This window comes from Mus caroli, unplaced genomic scaffold, assembly GCF_978045245.1.
Source record: "Mus caroli unplaced genomic scaffold, Mus_caroli_1 scaffold_7, whole genome shotgun sequence".
NCBI classification, from domain to species: domain Eukaryota; kingdom Metazoa; phylum Chordata; class Mammalia; order Rodentia; family Muridae; genus Mus; species Mus caroli.
In genome coordinates, this window is record NW_028227262.1 from 43,897,556 (window position 1) to 43,917,386 (window position 19,831).

General features: G+C 35.1%; 1 protein-coding gene across 3 annotated transcripts in view; it reads right to left on the reverse strand.

Moving 5' to 3' along the window:
* The window catches only part of LOC110295968 (contactin-6), a 370,702-nt gene that overhangs the window by 122,611 nt on the left and 228,260 nt on the right, over window positions 1-19,831 (reverse strand). For all 3 annotated transcript variants that reach the window (XM_021164390.3, XM_021164391.3, XM_085840204.1), the window contains exons 6-7: window positions 15,897-16,100; window positions 13,801-13,903 (exon numbers count right to left, since the gene is read on the reverse strand). In XM_021164390.3, the coding sequence (XP_021020049.1) occupies window positions 13,801-13,903; window positions 15,897-16,100 (307 nt within the window). The remainder of the gene's footprint in view (window positions 1-13,800; window positions 13,904-15,896; window positions 16,101-19,831) is intronic.

Below are 19,831 nucleotides of genomic sequence, written 5' to 3' on the forward strand. Positions count from 1 at the left end.
TGGTTCAGCTGTTAAGTGTGCTTGTTGCTCTGGTAAAGGTCCCAGTTTCAGTTTTCAGTAGTCACATCATGGTTCAAAACCATGTATAACTCCAGTTCCAAGATGAGCAAAATCTTCTTTTGGGCTTTGAAGGCACCAGGCAGACACATGGTACACAGGAATGTCCTCTTGAGTGACCCACTAACTAATAAAAGAATTATAAATGGAATGAGATAGTCACTGCTACATGATTGCTGTGCTAATGAGAATCAGTGTTCAATTTGTCAAATGAGTGAATGAGGGAATAGCAATCTCTGTTTAGGAAGATTAAACACGAATGTTTCAAGTGCTGAACTCATAATTCACCAATAATTCTGAGAAACTGTGTCAATAGTGAAGCACAGCACAGCCCATTTCTCTCCCCTAATGAAGGCTTGAATTGCTTCCTTAGCCAAAATAGCTATGTAGTTCCCAGGCTTTAAAACAAACAAAAATAGAATAGAAAAGCAAACAAATATCTTTACTTATTATTTCTCATATGGGCTAGTAAATTCAGCAGGTAAATTAATAGAACCTCTGATCTTATTAATAATTCTGTTGTATCTGTCAATCAAAGAATCTATTTTCTTCACTTGGAAGAAAACTGACCATCGTTAGCCACCCCATAGCTGGGGAAGTTATGGGTAAATGCAGATATCACTTAGTTCTAAGTCCATTCTGCTCAGGATACCATTACCTTCCAGTACCAGGAAAAAAAAACACTAATAAATCTCCCATTTCCTAAGTTATTATTGTAACTTAGCACCAGAGCACTTACCTAATATCCTCAAATCTCTGGGTTTAAACTCAGCACTAGAAAAAAATATCTTCTACCCTATTGATAACTAAGTAGTTGTATACTTATGTGCTTGTGAGTAGTTGGTGTTGTCATTCTCAATGAAAGCCTTGATGATTTGTCTATCCTCAGGTTTTTGTACCTGGTCAACAGAAATGAGTATTCTATAGAGTTGGTAACACAATGTTACCCTGTAATCCAAAACAAAGATCAAGAACCTCAGATTAGGACTTAAGTATTCATTCTTAGAAAAATGGGACATACCGTATCTATGAATATATTCTGTTCTCTACTAATTTAACTCAATAAGAGGGTAAAGAGTAAGAAGTCAACATTGGAAATTATAAAGATAGCTGGTCAAATAAGACATTAAAACAACTGTGAACAACCATTCAAAATTCATAGTCTCTAAATTTACTTCATGCTATAGTAAAACAGGGTGTGGTGGTCCATGCCACTTATCTCAAAGTTACTGATGTATCAGTATCTCAGGTTCAAGGCCATCTTGGTCAAAACAACAAAACTGTGTTTCATTAGTTAGACAAATAATCAGGCATGCAGACAGACAGATGACAAACTATTGATAAATAGGTGGTAGGTCAGTTAGATAGATTATACGTGGAAGACTGGAGATATGTATAGAAATCTGATAGCTAGTTCAATTGGTAGATGCACAAATGATGAAAATACTTTCATCAGACTGACCTAAAAATCATAAGACAAAATAATGGAGAATGATATCCATATATATATAAGAAAAAGAACCAACAGTAAGGAAACATCTCTTCTCAAATCTGGAAAATTTTCAAAACCAAGCATCCTTGTGTTAAAATTTCAGATGTATTGTGCTACATTAATACCTGAGATTGGATATAATTTTCCTTTTATATTAGATATTTTCTTCATTTACATTTCAAATGCTATCCCCATTTACATTTCAAAAGCTCCCTATACCCTCCCCTCTCCCTGCTCCCCAACCCACCTATTCCAGCTTCCTGGCCCTGGCATTCCCCTGTACTGGGGCATATGATCTTCGCAAGACCAAGGGCCTTGTCATAAACTAGAAAAAAAATTAGGTAACATAGACACTTATGGATAAAGGAAATTCTTTCTGTGAAGGTTTCAGAATGCATCGAAACATTCAGTACTACTAATAATTTTATTTACATTCTAGAGCACTAAAGACAAAGTTATTAAATGAATTTTTTAAATGCAGATAAATATGTTTTATTTTTTGCTCTGTGTATCAAAGAAGAAAAGAGTTCCACAGTGCATCAATTTACTATCTGGAGATATCTTAGTTGACTTAGAAAAAATGTTTCTCGCATGAGCTTCATAGGCCAGTTGGTCATACACTACACTTGCAGAGCATCTATGCAATTGAAGTTTCTCAGGATATTTCACAATACAATTAATTTACAGCTCAGGCAATTAAGAGTCTGTCATGTTAAACAAATGAGAAGAATCTGAGAGCTGAAAGCTGAGATCATGTTCCCTTTCAAATCCCAACACAGAAAGTAAGTTACATGTCTCCAAGTCATAGCAATTACCATTTAGACAGTATCTTCCTAATTATTAGGTATTTCATCTTGAGGTTTGAGATGATTTTATTTGTAACTGAATGTCTCAGCTAGTCTTCTGTAGACGTGTGTATCTATGCATCATAGCTACTTGACTGCAACAACATTCTAGGTTGAATGTAATGACCTGAACTATGTTTTCAGAATGCTTCCCAGTCATCTCTAGAGAAGAATTATTTTTTTGAAAACAGATCAGTGTAGTCTAATCTGTCCTGCCTGTGAGTGATTATTTTGAAAATACTATTTATTCTTGTTAAAATATAGTTCACTTTTTGAAAGTGTGTCATTGGATGATTGCTGTTTCACCATGTAACATAAGATGCTTATTGTTGGAGTTATTAGTAATCAATACCCAATATATATGATGAATAATATCATATTTCTATTCTTCAAGATATTTGTTGACAATTTGCTTTCATTGACTGCAAATGTTCTATAGTTGAAAAAGTGCTGACAAAGCATTAAAAAGAGACTAGACTTAATCATTAGGACTACAAATATTGGCCATGGTGTCCTGCAACTGTAGACCCAGCATGTGAAAGATGGAGGCACAGGGATCAAGAGTCTGAAGTTTGCTTGGGCTACAGTGAAAGCCTACCTTCCCCTGCACACACAGAGTCCAATTTGCTGCTTAGTAAAAGGTTTATGAAAGAGGGGGACTGATACAAGGGATAGATTTACACTTGAAAAAGGCTATGAAAATGAGTGTTGAAGTCAAACTTGTTGAGGCATAGCTATAAATCCCAGACCATCAGCTAATTGGAGGTATTTCATAATATGTTTCTGAACCGAACTGTATTTACTTTCAAAATTATCAACAAAACTAATCTGATTTCTAACCATGAAATGACAATTAAGACTTGACTTATCACCATGTTGGAAACAAAATATTTAGTGAATTATGAAGAAAAACCTTAATGTATAAGTTTAAGAATTAGCATCAAGAACATCAAAGAGGGAGAGAGAATAAATGACTGAGAACTTTGACAGCCTTGATTTTCTGAGTAAAATCTCCTATAATTTTTTAAATTTAACTTGATAATATAATTGTGGTTGAAAGTTACTAAATACTTTACTTCAAGCTTTTTTATGTTTGGTTTGGTTTGGTTTGGTTTTTTAGTGCGTCTACTGAGAGTCCCATCAAATGTTTTTGTTTTTTTTTTTTCTTTGTTACCAGTTACCATTTTGCCCTTATAACTTTCAAATATACTTTGACTGTACCATGTATTAGGTAAACATGGAAAGATTTTGTTTGGTCATTTCTACTTGTTTTTTTAAAGGGTATTTGTGTGTGTGTGTGTGTGTGTGTGTGTGTGTGTGTGTGTGTGTGTGTGTATGTGTTGATGTTTACCACATGCATGTAGGCGTGCAGGGAGACTAGAGAGTGTCACATCTCCTAGATATGGAGTTACAAAGAGTTAGGATTCAACTGATGTATGTACAAGAAACATGCCTTCATAAGAGCAGCAACAACTGAGCCATCACAGTATCCACAAATCCCCATGTTTCTCTGAAGATTTCAAAGATTTTCTAATATGGTTTCAGGGTTTCCTCTGCATTAGTTCATATACAAGCTTCTTTCGCTACCCCAAGGATTCTTTGCCACAATATCATCCTATACCAGAATTCTTACAAACTGGTATACATCCTATTTTCCTTCTTACTATTTGAATGTGATCATGATTTGGTCTTTTCATCAGTCTCTGAGACACTTCATTTCCTTGTTCTAATCTGTTTATGAAGCTTCCATAATGATTTTATTTTATTCATTGAGTTTTAACTTTTTCTTAATTTCAGTGTCCTTGCTGACTTACATACTTATGAGTCTGAATTATTGTCCTCCTCAGGAGCCCTCATTTCTCATTTCACAACGACACATTCTGAACACTTTTTGGGGGGATTTCAACCATTTTCTTTACTTTGTACAGGGCCATAAAAGAGTTCTGAGTTTGAAAGGGGTAGAGTACCTTTCTGTTTCATATTTCAGTTTTGTAATTTAGGTTGAGTTGACATTCCTTTAAATTTTATGGGGTACTAGAGAAATGGCTCAGTGGTTAAGAGCACTGACTGCTCTTCAAGAGGTTCTGAGTTCAATTCCCAGCAAGTATATATTGGCTCACACCATCTGTAATGGGATCCAATGCCCTCTTCTGGTGTGTCTGAGGAGACTAACAGTCTACTCATATAAAATAAATAAATATTTAAAGCAAGTTTTATGGGAGTCTTCTAATTAGGTGGCCTTGCATTTTATCACTCACAAGAGAGAGTAATAACAAAAATAACAACATAATTCTGCCATATATTTTAATGTGAAAAGTAGGAAACAAGAACTCAATTTTTAATAAGGCTAAAAACAATAAAGTGACTAAGATACTTAGAGTTGAAAGAAGCTGAAAATTATGATAGCTGAAATTAATAAGAAATAAACTAGGAAAGCAAAGTTACAAAGAGAGGCAAAATGAATATTTGCTTTTGTCTTGATAAATGATTTTATTAATTTCACTCCAGTCTTTGACCATTCTTCTAACCATTACTTACACAGAGATAATTCATGTACTCACATATTATAGTACTCAGTGTATGATAGACTTTACTTTTTATTTCTTGTTTTGAATGATAATTGCAACATTCTATCTTGCCTTTTTCCCTTCAAACTCTCCAGTACAACCCTTTACCTCTTCTTGTTCTCATTTAAATTCATTAGTTTTTGTTATAAACATATATGTTCATATTTCTAAATATAACTTGACCAGTCTACATGATATTATTTTAATGTATGTTTTTCTCAGGACAGACCAAGTAAATCTTCTTTAGATTAGTGAAGAATAGAATCTGACCCATTCTCTATCTTAGCATCCTAGCTCAGCTTCACTCACAACTGGTGATCTGGTTTCTTTCCTTTTACTAGAGTTTGGGTTGCAGGTTGGCTACTTATTTCACCAGTGTAAAAGGAGGATTTTAGTGTTTTTTGTTTCTTTGTTTTGTTTTTATCTAATTTTTATTGGATAAATTTACATTTCAAATGTTATCCCCTTTTCTGGTTTTCCTCCCTCCTGGAAATATCCTATCACATCCTCACTTCCCCTGTTTCTATGAGGATGTTCCTCCACCAAACCATTCCCACCTCCCTGCCCTCGAGCCTTCATAGGACCAAAGACTTCTTCTTACATTGATGTGTGACAAGGCCATCCTCTGCTGGATGCATTGTGTACTCCTTTGTAGATGGCTTAGTCCCTGGGAGTTCTGGGGGGTTTGGTTGGTTGATATTGTTGTTCTTCCTATGGGGTTGCAAACCACTTCAACTCCTTCAGTCCTTTCTCTTACCCCTTTATTGGGGACACTGCACTCAGTCCATTGGTTGACTGTGACCATCCACCTCTGTATTTGTAAGACACTGGCAGGACTCTCAGGAGACAACCATATCTGGGTCCTTTCAGCATGCACATCTTGGCATCCACAATAGTGTCTGTATTTGGTAACTATATATGCTCCAGTTGGGACAGTCTCTGGTTGGCCTTTTCTTCAGTATCTGCTCAAAATTTTATCTCCATATTTGATCTTGTGATTATTTTGTTCTGTTTTTAAGAAGGACCGAAGCACCCACACTTTGGTATTCTTTCTTATTGAGCTTCGTGTGGTCTGTGAACTGGATCCTGGTTATTTGGAGCTTTGAGACGAATATCCACTTATCAGTGAGTGCACACCATGTGTGTTCTTTTGCGATTTTATCACCTCACTCAGAATGATTTTTTTCTAGTTCTATTCATTTGCCTAAGAATTTCATGAATGCATTGTTTTTAATGGCTAAGTAGATGATCGTATACTTAAGTGATCCCAAGAATTCCTCCAGAGAACTCCTAAAGTTGATAAACAACTTCATCAAAGTGTCTGGATATAAAATTAACTCAAACAAGTCAGTAACCTCCCTCTACTCAAAGGATAAACAGGCAGAGAAAGAAATTAGATAAATTATATCCCTTACAATAGTCACAAATAATATTACATACCTTGTTGTGACTAACCAAGCAAGTGAAAGATCTGTATGATAAGAACTTCAAGAAAGAAATTGAAAAAAGATTGCAAAAAATGGAAAGATCTCCCATGCTCATGGATTGGCAGTATTAATATTGTAAAAATGGCCACCCTGTCGAAAGCAAGCTACACATTCAATGCAATCGCCATCAAAATTCCAAATCCAATATAATCGATAGAGTTAGAAAGAACAATTTGCAAATTCATTTGGAGTTACAAAAAACCCAGGATAGCAAAAACTATTTTCAACAATAAAAGAACTTCTGGGGAAATCACTATCCCTGACCTCAATCTGTATTACAGAGCATTAGTGATAAAACCTGCATGGTATTAGTACAGAGATAGGCAGGAATATCAATGGAATAGAATTGAAGACCCAGAAATGAACCCTCACACACCTGGTCAGTTAATCTTTTACAATGGAGCTAAAACCATCCAGTGGTAAAAAGACAGCATTTTCAATAATTGGTGCTGGCTCAACTGGCAGTTATCATGTAGAAGAATGCAAATTGATCCATTCTTATCTCCTTGTACAAAGCTCAAGTCGAAGTGGAGCAAGGAATTTCACATAAAACCAGATTCACTGAAACTTATAGAGGAATAAATGGGGAAGATCCTTTAACACATGGTCACAGGAGAAAAAAATTCGGAATAGAACACCAATGGCTTATGCTGTAAGATCAAGAATAGACAAATGGGCCCTCGTAAAATTGCAGTTTCAATAGGACAAAAAGACAACCAACAGATTGGAAAAAGATATTTACCAATCTTAAATCTGATAGAGAGTTAATATCTAATATCTATCTATCTAGATAGATAGATAGATAGATATAGATATAGATATAGATATAGATATAGATATAGATATAGATATAGATATAGATATAGATATAGATATAGATATAGATATAGATATAGATATAGATATAGATATAAAGACTCTCAACTGAGGAATAGCAAGTGACTGAAAAGCACCTAAAGAAATGTTCAACATCCTTACTCATCAGGAAAATGCAAATGACAACAACACTGAGATTCTACCTTATACCAGTCAGAATGGCTAAAGTAAAAAAAAAAACCTCATGTGACAGTAGATGTTGGGGAGGATGTGGAGAAAGAGGAACATTCCTCCATTGCTGGGGAGTTTGCAAGCTGGTACAACCAATCTTTAAATCAGTTTGGTGGTTCTTCAGAAAACTGGACATACTGGAAGATACAGCAATGCCACTCCTGGGCATAGACCTAGAAGATGCTCCAACTTGTAATTAAGACACATGCTCCCCTATGTTCATAGCAACCTTATTTATAATAGCCAGAAGCTGGAAAGAACCAAGATATCCTTCAACAAAAGAATGGAAACAGAAAAGGAGGTTTTAAACTATAAAATTCTTCATTCTTACCTTGCTGGCCAATAAGATTTGATTTGTAAAATATTGTTTGAGATGATTTATCTTCAGCAAAGGGATAATGATTTTAGCTACACAGCTGTCTGCTCTTTGTATAGGATGCCATCTCCTATTTAACATGTCTGTTTTTTTTTTGTTGTTGTTGTTGTTGGTTTTTTTTTTTTTCAGAATTACAGTTTATGAACATGTGGTATTCCACAAGCTTTCTTTCTCTGTTTTGCTAGCATCCTTACTTGGGTAGGGTTGAGAATTCTCCCAATGCCTTATCATTTCCTCTAGTTCTCTGTAATAGGGTTTATTGCATCATAGCTCTATAATACAAATTTGCTTTGGTTCATGGTCACTCTCCCCTGACTTTGCATTTTATTTGAACTAGTATGCCTGACTTTGTTTTCAGAATCATAAGAACATAGAATTCTGCTACGTTTCTTTAATTTTCCCTCTTTCTTTCTATGTAGTTACACATAGAAACCATAATATGAAAACACAAGAAACAAAAGCAGACTCAATGAAATAAAATGTTTATGGAGGAAAGCTGGATATTTATATAGATACATTAGAATCTTACACTCATTAACATGGTATTTATGAGGCTTATTATATAACCTAAAATAATTGCTTTTCCAGTAAGCTAAAAGAGTTAATAATTATGAGTAGGAAAAAAAATCTAGTTCATACCAGCAGACATAAAAATGACCCAGATGCTAGAATTAGTAAACAAAGACTGAATCCCTTCCAAGCATGTAGGTTATACTCAAGATCTCAGTAAGCACAGTCTATTTAAGGAGGTCTTGAGGAGAGTTAAAGACAATAAATGAGACAGAGACTGGTACAGTAGATACAAGTTCAGGTGCTAATAGAAAGCTGCGGTAGATCATCAATAGGCCCAAGTCTCATAAAATACAGGTAAAACTCACACACCCCCAAACCACTGCTCACGTAGTTCCTTTCATGGATGTATCAAGTCCACTTTCAACAAAAATGGATGTGTTACACCAAAACTGCAATCCATAGAGTCAAACAACCAAAACTAAAATATGATAAACATGTTAAAATTGTTAGACAGAGAATTTTAATCTGATTAGGAATCTTCATTTGGTGCCATCAACAAACAGTGATTTTTGAATCACTATGAATAGAATGCAAAGAGATATAACAGAAAATACACAACATTCAGGAACTGGTGAGAAGATGCCAAAACAAAAATAATCAACAAGAAAATTCTGGAACTATAATACACAAATGCAAAGGGGGAAAACAATGGGGGCAGGGTTGGAAGTGGATGGCAGATGGAGAGAGAATGGAAAGAGAAAGGACAGCAGAGGAATCATGTCTCAGGTTGAAATGCAAAGGGAAGGGAGCAGAAAGCACATTGTAACATAGAATGGGGAAAGGACTAATAGTCAAAAAATAAGCGGTTGAATGGCCAGAAAAATGACGTGAAAATTGACGTAATCCCTAAATACTTTAAAAATTACTGATAGATACTAAACTGTAGGTTGCCCAGCTGACAGAACACACACACACACAAAAGGCAAAGGAAGAGAACGATATTTCTAGGATGAGAGTGAGATGTCTAAATGTGTAAGTGAACATGGGGCATTCCAAAATACTTCCCACATATATGCCCACAAGCATAAACACACACACAAACACAAACACACACACACACACACACACAGAATTCCTGCAGAAATTACTGCTTTCTGCAACATGGAATATTTGCTAATAATAAGAACTGGAACTGGAAATAGAAATGATATTTTATTTACTCTTTTGTTTGTTTATTTGCACGTGTCCACCGTATCCAGATGTTGCTTCTCTCTGTGTCTCCAGTTCTGCCTACTCTCTCACACACATACGGACAATCATGCATCATCTAGAATACACACTCATAAGTAGTGGCTTAGCAAATTCAGTAATAAGTAACTGAATTCATTCCTGTCTGAGCTACCAAAATGTTCTCATTGCATTATGGATTACTTTCATAGTGCAGGGTTTATAGAGAGTTTATTTTAAAATGAAAGGAAACCTATAACTGTACTATCTATTTTAAATACTTAGAAAGTTGACTTTATCATCAGATTATTAATTATACAACAATGTATATGTTTAAATATTCCAACATAGTGCCTTCCTTTAAACAAATACACTATTTGTTAAATTTATGCCTATGCAATTTAAAGTTAGCATATTATTTGATAAATGGTGTCATTTTTTATAAATATTGCCTTTCTGAAAGTAATTGGGAAGCATATATAAAACTCTGAGTGGGTAACTCAGATTTGAATGTTTTCTATAGTATGACCAACAATTCTACATTTCAAAACTATATAATATGCAGTTATCCCACAGGGTATTTTAAATTTTCCTTCAACCCAGATAATGTTTTGAACTTGTGCTTACCATCCCATTGTATTTCAATTCAGTACTAATGACAGTTAAATAAACACAATCTTAGTATTATTAAATCACATCAAATAAATTTTGAGGAAGTGTAGTCTATAAAACCAGTTCTGTCATGACAAGTTCTATGAAGTACACTTAAGGAATCTTCACCATTTTTTCATTTTTCATTTAATATTTTTGATGTGAAAATATTTTTGTATATGATTAACAATCAGCCTAATTTCTCAATCAGCATCACTTTCTTTCTATACAAACCCATTTTTAATTTTTAGAGTGAAAATAAAGTTTTTTTTCAACTCTTTTTATCACTTAAGTATTGATAGTTTATTTTTGTATAAAAATTTTATGTGTTTTCTGGTGATTTTAAGATGATACATTTTATCTCATTTAGGATTTTAGCTTTAAAAATGTTGTTTTTCTAATCATTGTGCAAATAAAAGTGAGATTTGTTTTTTCAATTTGTTTCATAGGACTTATATTCCAAGAGTTCACTGGCATGATTTTTTGGGATTTTTAATTCATTTCTTGCACAAATACTCATGAATTTTTTAGTATTAACATATGACAAGATCACAATCATATTGCCAAAAGGTGATGTTAAAAGGCAAGGTCAACAGTTCTTGCCTGTAATTCATTGTACTCTCCTACTTCCTAATTTCTTAAGAAATTGATCTGAGAAGAGACACAGACCTTTAACATTATTCTTCGTTGATGAAATATTACTTATAAATACAGGTAAAGTTGTTCTTTGCCATTGACTTATTTATGCAATGGGGAGAAAAGAATAAAGGTGGGGGAAAATAGAGTTTGTGTGGGATGGGTAGAGAGAAGGTAGAAAAGCAGAGACCTTAGGAGGAGAAAGGTAGAAATATTAGGAGAGGAAGAGAGGTGTGGGGAAAGGAGATGAGAGGAGGGGAAACAAGGAATTTGGGAAGAGGAAGGGGAGGTCATGGCAATGGTTTACATGGAGTAAACTATCATTTGTAACTATCAGTGTTTAAGTTTTCTATTGGTTTAAACACTACAGAGAAACATAAAACGGCAAAAGCAATCCTGGCATTATGGGAAACACATTGCCTTCCTTTGGTTCCTCTCTTTTTATTACAGGACTTTCTTTCTTCCTTCCTTCCTTCCTTCCTTCCTTCCTTCCTTCCTTCCTTCCTTCCTTCCTTCCTTCCTTCCTTCCTTCCTTCCTTTCTCTCTCTCTCTCTCTCTCTCTCTCTCTCTCTCTCTCTCTCTCTCTCTCTCTCTCTCTTTTTCTTTCTTTCTTTCTTTCATCTGATAGACAGCTAGACAGACTAATGTGCTGGTGAGAGAGGATAAACCGCAGACATTGAAACTAATATTGTACTTGGAACATCTCCATACATTGAAATACTGGTTATCCAAATTGGAATGGATTTCACACTATGGCTTTAGAATAATCCAGTGAATATTTACTGGCTAAATGATGGTGCTGAACTAAATATTTTATATGTATTATCTATTCCAGCTTCCCCTGCCAACATTCTAGGCAAGCATGCTAACAATTCATGTTGGATGAGAATATGAAGATTCACAGAAGTTATAAAAATATTTACTAATGACTGCATAACTCTTGAGAAAATTTGGAATCTAATTTTTGTCTTCAATTATTTCAAAGCTTATGATTCAAATAATCCTTACTCAAATATTCCTAACTTTAAAGGCAGGTTACTTAGCTATCTATTCTAAGGGTCAGTTTCACATATATAATGAAAGCTATCATTTGGTACAATTTGAAAGGACATAGAAGATCTCAGATCATAAAAATTTTGCTATGGGGCTGAGAAATAAAATTATTTTTATTAGATTGTTGAGGAGTAGCCTCAAGCAATTTCATAGTTCTGCTTTTATTATTTAATTTCTTTAATTAAGAAATACTTCCCAGTGCTGGAAAAATGGCTCAGGAGTTAAAAGCACTGGGTTCAATTCCTAATACACACATGGCAGCTCATAACTCTCTCTAACTCCATTTTTAGGGGATCTGACACCCTTACCAAGACATATATTCAGTCAAACCACAAATGCATGTAAAATAAAAACAAATAGATCTTTAAAAGAAACATTTACTTTTTAGAAATATGACAAACATGTGTGCTTTCCTGGAATTCTATTTCACTGGTTTTCATTTAAAAATAATTAGAGTGGTATCATTGGCATTTTTTTGTTGTTGTTGTTGTTGTTGTTTTTTGTGACAGGGTTTCTCTGTATAGCCCTGGCTGTCCTGGAACTCACTCTGTAGACCAGGCTGGCCTCGAACTCAGAAATCCGCCTGCCTCTGCCTCCCGAGTGCTGGGATTAAAGGCGCATGCCACCACACCAGGTGGCATATTTTTAATGAATGGTGTCACTGTGATTCTGAGAAGGTTTAGAATGGTAGAAGTTATCATGTCCCAAGAGTCATACAAAAATTATTTATGTATTGTTCAAGAGTCATTATCAATCAATAGGTATTCATTGGATAAATTTAATTTGACTAGTTTTTGAAACATATTGGAAAAACAGATGTATAAAATGAACTATGATTGTTTCATTTTAAAGGAAATTTAACATATAAGCTATCTAATTCACAGATGTATGCAATGTTATTTACAGAGAAAAACCTAACAGTCAGGAGATATTTTATGTACTGCTGAGTATAGGGAGTTAATAAAAAGCCTAGACATTTAAGGCTATTTTTCAGTGTCTGGTAAATGGATCTATATTTTATCACTGTGAGGATCACATTAGAAAAGACCTTTGGATTAGAGATAATCCCTTATTGCGCACATTCAAAAGTTATTCTCATATTACTTAGGACACGTTCTAGAGATGGAAAAATAGCTCTGAAGTGGGGTTTCAAAGAAGTGGAGAAATCTAATTTTGTCTTAGATCAGTACAGCAGCCAATAATAAGAAAGTGAGATTTTAATATTACGGAAAGGAATTTTCCTGATGTTCTGTGCCAAAGGTGTAGAGGTTTTGCTGGCTTAAAGGCATCCCAACCTGTTACTAATACACAATTATGTGAATAAAACCAACTACCTAAGGCAGGATAGGCTCAGTTCTAATTATGCATTGTGAACAATTGGATGTTAATTAATCTTATTTTGAAGGAGAGTGGTGCAAGGTTTTCATCTATAGGAACTGCTGGTTAATTAGGCATGGAGACACTCCAGGCAGTCTATTTCTAGATGTCAGAGACGGATAAAGGATATGTCAAATGCTCAGTAATTTGTCCACCATCTTAGACAAGTGCACATTTTCTCTGGCCATGAGTGTGGTACATGGGGCAACAAATTTACTCAGAATAAATCGCCAGCCCCAATCACTATCAGAATGTTAGACATTTTGTTGTTGCTGTTGTTGTTTGTTGTTGTTGCTGCTGCTGTTGTTGTTGTTGTATAAATTCCAATTAGAAAACCCCACCATACCCGGCACTTGAAATCTGTTTAGTAATTTCCCTTAGAGCAATGTTTGAATAATAAAAAGGTTTTTTTTTAAAAAAAATTAAATCAACCATGACAAAAACAAAACAAAACAAAACAAAACCACCTTACTTTCCAAGGGCAAAGCATTCCAGTTTTACAGATGAATCCTTTGCAGCTTGTATTGTTTCAGGAAAACGCACTTCAATCTTTGGCTCATATTCCCCCATGACACCTGTTAAATACCAAAACAGCTAGCAGCATTTCTGGAGAACAGAAGTTTCCTATGAAGTAAATGCTTCATTAACCAAAATTTGACTCTTGGATTTTAAACAAAGTTAGGGTTTCCAATAATGAGATGGATGCATGCTTCTTAGTTTTCAACAAAGATCCTTCACTAGGGACATTCATTTCCACCCTCATTTTATGGAACTCATTGGTCCAGATACATTGGTCAGAAGGAAAATTTAGTTAATACTATCAGAAGTCTGATACACACCAGAATTCAAAATACCACTATTCTGCAACAAAATCAATAAAGTAACTGTACAACCGAACTTTAAAAATCTATACTATAATCAATGAAACAGGTTTTGCAGCAAAGTTCATAATGTGTTTGTGAAAGTTCTACTTTCACTGCTTTAAGGTTTTAATAGGAATTATTAAAATAAGGTTAGAATAGAACAGTGTTTTCAGATGTCATAAACACACTACTTGCCAAAAAAGTTACAAAAAAAAAATAGTTTTAGGTGATTTTCATCTGAATTAATCAATACTATATTGGGATTGTTTTAGAACTGCAAGTATTTTATAAAGTAAGATGATAAACTTCATCGCAACTCATTTCTACCACAAGTAAATGAAATTTGGATGGTCAGCGAGACATTGTGAAGTGCAGAAATTACAATATAAATACAAAAATACACATATCTAACTTCCACACCTTTATTAGTTCAATGTCATAATCAATGCTAATTCTGAAGCTAAGTTGGCTGCTTTTAGTTTGCTTTCCCCTTTTTCTGAACAACTGGTAAGTCTTACATGCCAACTCTTAGAGGAGCTAATTGATTTACATTATACACAATGTTTACAATGTACTTTTACCATTAAAATAAAGAAGAGAGCAGGGGAGAGGTAGGAGAAGAGAGAAATTAAGATGGCGGAAGTAAAAATAAAGAACAAACAAAAATAAAACAGGAAAAATGTTGTATAATCTCTATGCAAATTGTTAGCTTGAGCACTTTGCCACTCATGAGCAGAGTAATCACAGAACAGGAGAAAATGAACTCACAAATCTAATGTTTGCTGATATCTGAATAAGACCCTGGTAGGAATATTTGAATAGTTACTGGCTCTGAAATTGCTTCCATGAGAACTCTGGGGAGCTGGCTTCATAGCTTGATTATCATTATATCCTTGCTTGTCTTAAACTCTTCAGGGGTGGGAGGGGGGACACAATTCTATGAGGTATTGCCTTTCAAGTTCAAAATCTGATAATAAAATGAACTAACAGAGTTTTTATCTTTACATATCCCACTGTGAACATTTAATTAGAGAATCAACTAGAGGATTTTTTTCCACTTAGATGACTTTCTAGCTCTCTAAATCTTGCACCAGCTCTGACTTGACTAAGCTACAAAGCTCATCAGAGACCAATCTGACTTCCATTCCTCAGAGACATAATTTAGTATGAGTCTTCCACACCATAATTCTTTGGAATGCTTTGCTTTCCTTGGGCACAATATTTTTTTTCTGTTTTGTTTTCCGTTTTGCCAGCCAGGTAAATAAAGGGTGAACAACGGCAGCAAAATAATGGCAAGGATGGAAAAGAAAGAGGACAATAAGACAGGTTGCAAAATGTGTTCATCAATTCAGTATGAAAATTTGGCAGCATCCACATGCACACATACACACACGCCAGGTCCCCCCAGACAAACATAATTTTTTACACACCAGTCCTTAAGCAATGAGAAGACAAATTCTTCTGGTGCCAGAAACAAAATGGCACGGTATGCCCAGAAACATGTAAATTGTACCATCCGGGTATTGAACTACAAAATTCCCTTTTTAATTTTTTTTTTATTTTAGTAATGTCTCATCGCACTGTGCATTTGAATTTCATCTAAAATCCAGTGATTTGGTTCCAGTTTTTTTTTTTTTAAGGCTCTGAAGACCTGCCCACAATGTAAGAGTCCAGGGGGGAGTCTGAAGATAATTTATGTTCTTACCATCAGTGCGCAGCACTAAAGGCGTAGGTGGACCTTGGACACTTCTATGGGCCTCTTTGTTTGTGACAAAGCAAGTATAATTGCCCACATCAGACGGTTCTACTTTGGCAATGTACAAGTTCCCTGTATCTTGAGATACAAATCGTCGCTTGTCCTCTTGAACATACAAAGGGCTATCATTGAAAGTCCAGGCATATGATAATTCTGAAACATAGAAAAAATGCATTATCTCCACTGCAACCGTATCTATAAATTATTAAAAATTTATCTATAAATTCAGTGTTATGTCTAATCACTATAATAAAAGTCTGCCTATATTGGTCTAATTTATAGCTACTCAAAAGAGAATAAGTAGAATATTCCCTATATTCATTTAAACCTCAGTTTGGGAGATACAAAAGTTCCTTCTCCATCACCATTTTCTTTGGCTAAGGAAACAAGCACAGGATATTTAGAGAATAAATGGTAATTTTCCTTAGCAAAATCCACAGAATATATAAAGCTCTGCTGGTTAATGGGGTCAAGGTAATTTTTTAGTGCTACTCATTTCGAAGCAGTGTTTTTCAGTATGTTTTAAGAGGGATTACACACACAGGAGTTGTAGTTCAAATTTTAATTAAAAAAATTTAATTAAAAATTTTAAGTTTCAATATTCTAGATCTTTAGTTCATTCTGTGAATTGAATATAATTTCTGGGCAAATTTCTGTGTGTTAAGACACTGTAATAAAGCAAAACATGTGCCTTCTGGACACAGTAGTTCCTGCTGAGAGAGGTGTGTGGATAACAGCAACATAATGAGATGGTTAGTTTTAAGTGTTAACTTGCCACACCTTAGAATCAATTGGATGAAGTGTCTCAGATACAGATCTGTTTAACTTATAGTCATGACAGTGGGAAATTGTTATCTGACAGAGCCCACTTCGGGCAACATCGTTCCTTGGGCTGGCCTTGAACCCAGACATCTGCTTGCCTTTACTCTTGGGATTAAAGGTGTGGACCACCATGCCTAGACCTAAATTTAGCTAGATAGGATCTTGCCCCAAATTCCCACTCCCTTAATCTGATATCTCCTAGAACATAGGAATGAGTTCCATTCTACTTCCTGGTACCCCTTTAATACTTGAATCATGTAATTTCTCTTTTTCCTTTCTCAGCTTGCTGATTTTCATTAAAACGGTTTTCATAGGAGTAAACTTCAGTAACCCTACAACAGCATTGATACCAGGCTATTTTGAGACTTCCTTTTTCAAAGCAATTAATATAAATCTCTTCACCTTACCCTCAGGTAAACTGCAAAAAGCAGCCACAAAAGCAGTCTCTATGCCACATAGTATAACTCATCTTCACTGAAATATGCAGGGTCTGAACAACTCAAATTACTCTCAGCAACAAAGTCTTCATATTCCTACAAGCATAGCTCATTAAACGCCATTTAAAGTACTCCACTTCTTTCCATATCCAAACTCCCAAACTTCATATTCTTCCAAACAAAAAATTGTTAGCCCTATTACAGCAATAGCCCAGTCCCTAGTACTAACTTTTGTCTTATTTCGAGTTTTACTGCTGTGATTACACACCATGACCAAAGCCATTCTTATAATGATAACATTTTATTGGGGCTGACTTTGAGGTTCACAGGTTCAGTCCATGATCATCAAGGCAGGAGCACAGCAGTGTCCAGGAAGGCATGGTGCAGGAGGAGTTGAGATTTCTACATCTTCATCTGAAGGCCACTAGAAAGAGACTGGCTTCCAGCAGATAGGAAGAGGGTGTTAAAGCTCATGCCCACAGTGAGACATTTCCTCCTACATGGCTAAACCTATGTCAATAAGGCCATACCTTCTAAGAGTGCCACTCCCTAGGACAAGCATATACAAATCATCACACCCACTTCTAATGTGGATTATGCCTTCTGCTGGAAGCCTATATAAAAACATGTTGGAAAAAAAAAAGCCTTTGCTCTTTGTCTGCTTGCTTTCACATCCCTAATAAGTTCTTTCCTTCATTGGCATTAGAGCCTACTACTTTGGGATTCCAGTGTATACTGAACCAGTAGAGACATTTGTCCACATGGACTGAACCACTATTACACTCTTGGCCCTTCCTTCCATTCATTGTCAGTCATTGTTGGAATGGATGCCTCTGTAGCATGCATTCTAATAAATACCCTTTCTTTATTTAAAGAGAGAATCATCCTATAAGTTTTATTACTCTAGAGAAGTGTGACTAATACACATGCCTACATTGTTTATTAGAGTATTAATTTTATAACAGCAACAGAAATGATGCTAGCAAACAAGGGAAGTATACTCCAATGAAGTGTGTTCAGGAGAGTCATTTCAGAAGAATTACCTCCAAGAGGGAGAACTGTAAGAGTAATGGACAAGTAGATCAATATAGCATACAAGAAACAAGAGAAAGCAGTTCAAGGTGAAAGACAAAATGAATTGCATGTATTAATCTTTAATCATTTATCATTTCTTTGAAATGCTTATATGTAAATTTGAATTTCATAAATAAATATGTAATGAATGAAAATATACACAGATTTCAAATGTTCAGTTATATGAGGTATGAATATTACATATGTCCACAGCACACAACACTAAACTAAAATATTAACCATTGGTGTCTTTTAGAAATGGTTTCAGCGGGGCAGTTGTGGCACATGCCTTTAATCCCAGTACTTGGGAGGCAGAGGCAGAGGCAGAGGCAGAGGCAGAGGCAGAGGCAGAGGCAGAGGCAGAGGCAGAGGCAGAGGCAGAGGCAGAGGCAGAGGCAGAGGCAGAGGCAGAGGCAGAGGCAGAGGCAGAGGCAGAGGCAGAGGCAGAGGCAGAGGCAGAGGCAGAGGCAGAGGCAGAGGCAGAGGCAGAGGCAGAGGCAGAGGAGGCAGAGGCAGAGGCAGAGGCAGAGGCAGGCAAATTTCTGAGTTTGAGGTAAGCCTGGTCTACAGAGTGACTTCCAGGACAGCCAGGACTATACGGAGAAACCCTGTCTTGAAAACAACAACAACAAAAAAAACCCACAAACCCAAAACCCAAAACCCAAAACCCAAAAAACAAAAAACAAAAAACAAAAAACAAAAAACAAAACAAAAACAAAAACAAAAAAACAAAAGAAAAACAAAAACAAAAAAGAAAGAAAAATGAAATGATCTCATGCTTCTATCAGATTAATCCTCAACTATAGAAACCACATTCTGATTTAAAACATTAGATTACCTTTGCCATAGTTTATAGTTAATGAAAATGGACTTTAGATGTGTACTTGAGTTTGTTTGTTTTCTTTAATATGTTAAGCATTCACTCATGTTACTCTACTATTCACATATTCTATTCATTTCTAAGTGATAATTCATTTTATAAATATACCACCTTGTATTCGATGAGTTTATGAGATTTTTTTCTAATCTGGACCATCATAGATACAGATTAGAGTTAATTGAAAATTATTATGACTGTCTATGTTCATTTTCATTTTCTGAGAGAAGTTGTTACACATTAACTATATGAAAAAATATATAAGTAGATTAAAAATGTATCCCAGTTTCAGAAAGCTTGATATCTTTATTTCCAAAAAAAAGCAAAACAACAACAACAAAAAAACAGCTTTGGTCTCTCTCTCTCTCTCTCTCTCTCTCTCTCTCTCTCTCTCTGTCTCTCTCTCTCTCAAACACACATACAATATACCTTCATGTTTTTCTTATGACTGTAAGTCTTTGAGTATACACAAATATTCTTGCTGATTAAAGCTTTATGGATGTATTAAATTAGGAATAATGTGGGAAATGTTTAGAGAACTACATCTAAGAAAATAGAAAAATACATTTGGTTTTCATGAGATTTCCCAAATTAGGAAAATAAGTCCACAGTAACAGAGTGAGGAAGAAAAACATTTTACAGTTAGGCAAATAAAATATCCTCATGTGAATAGA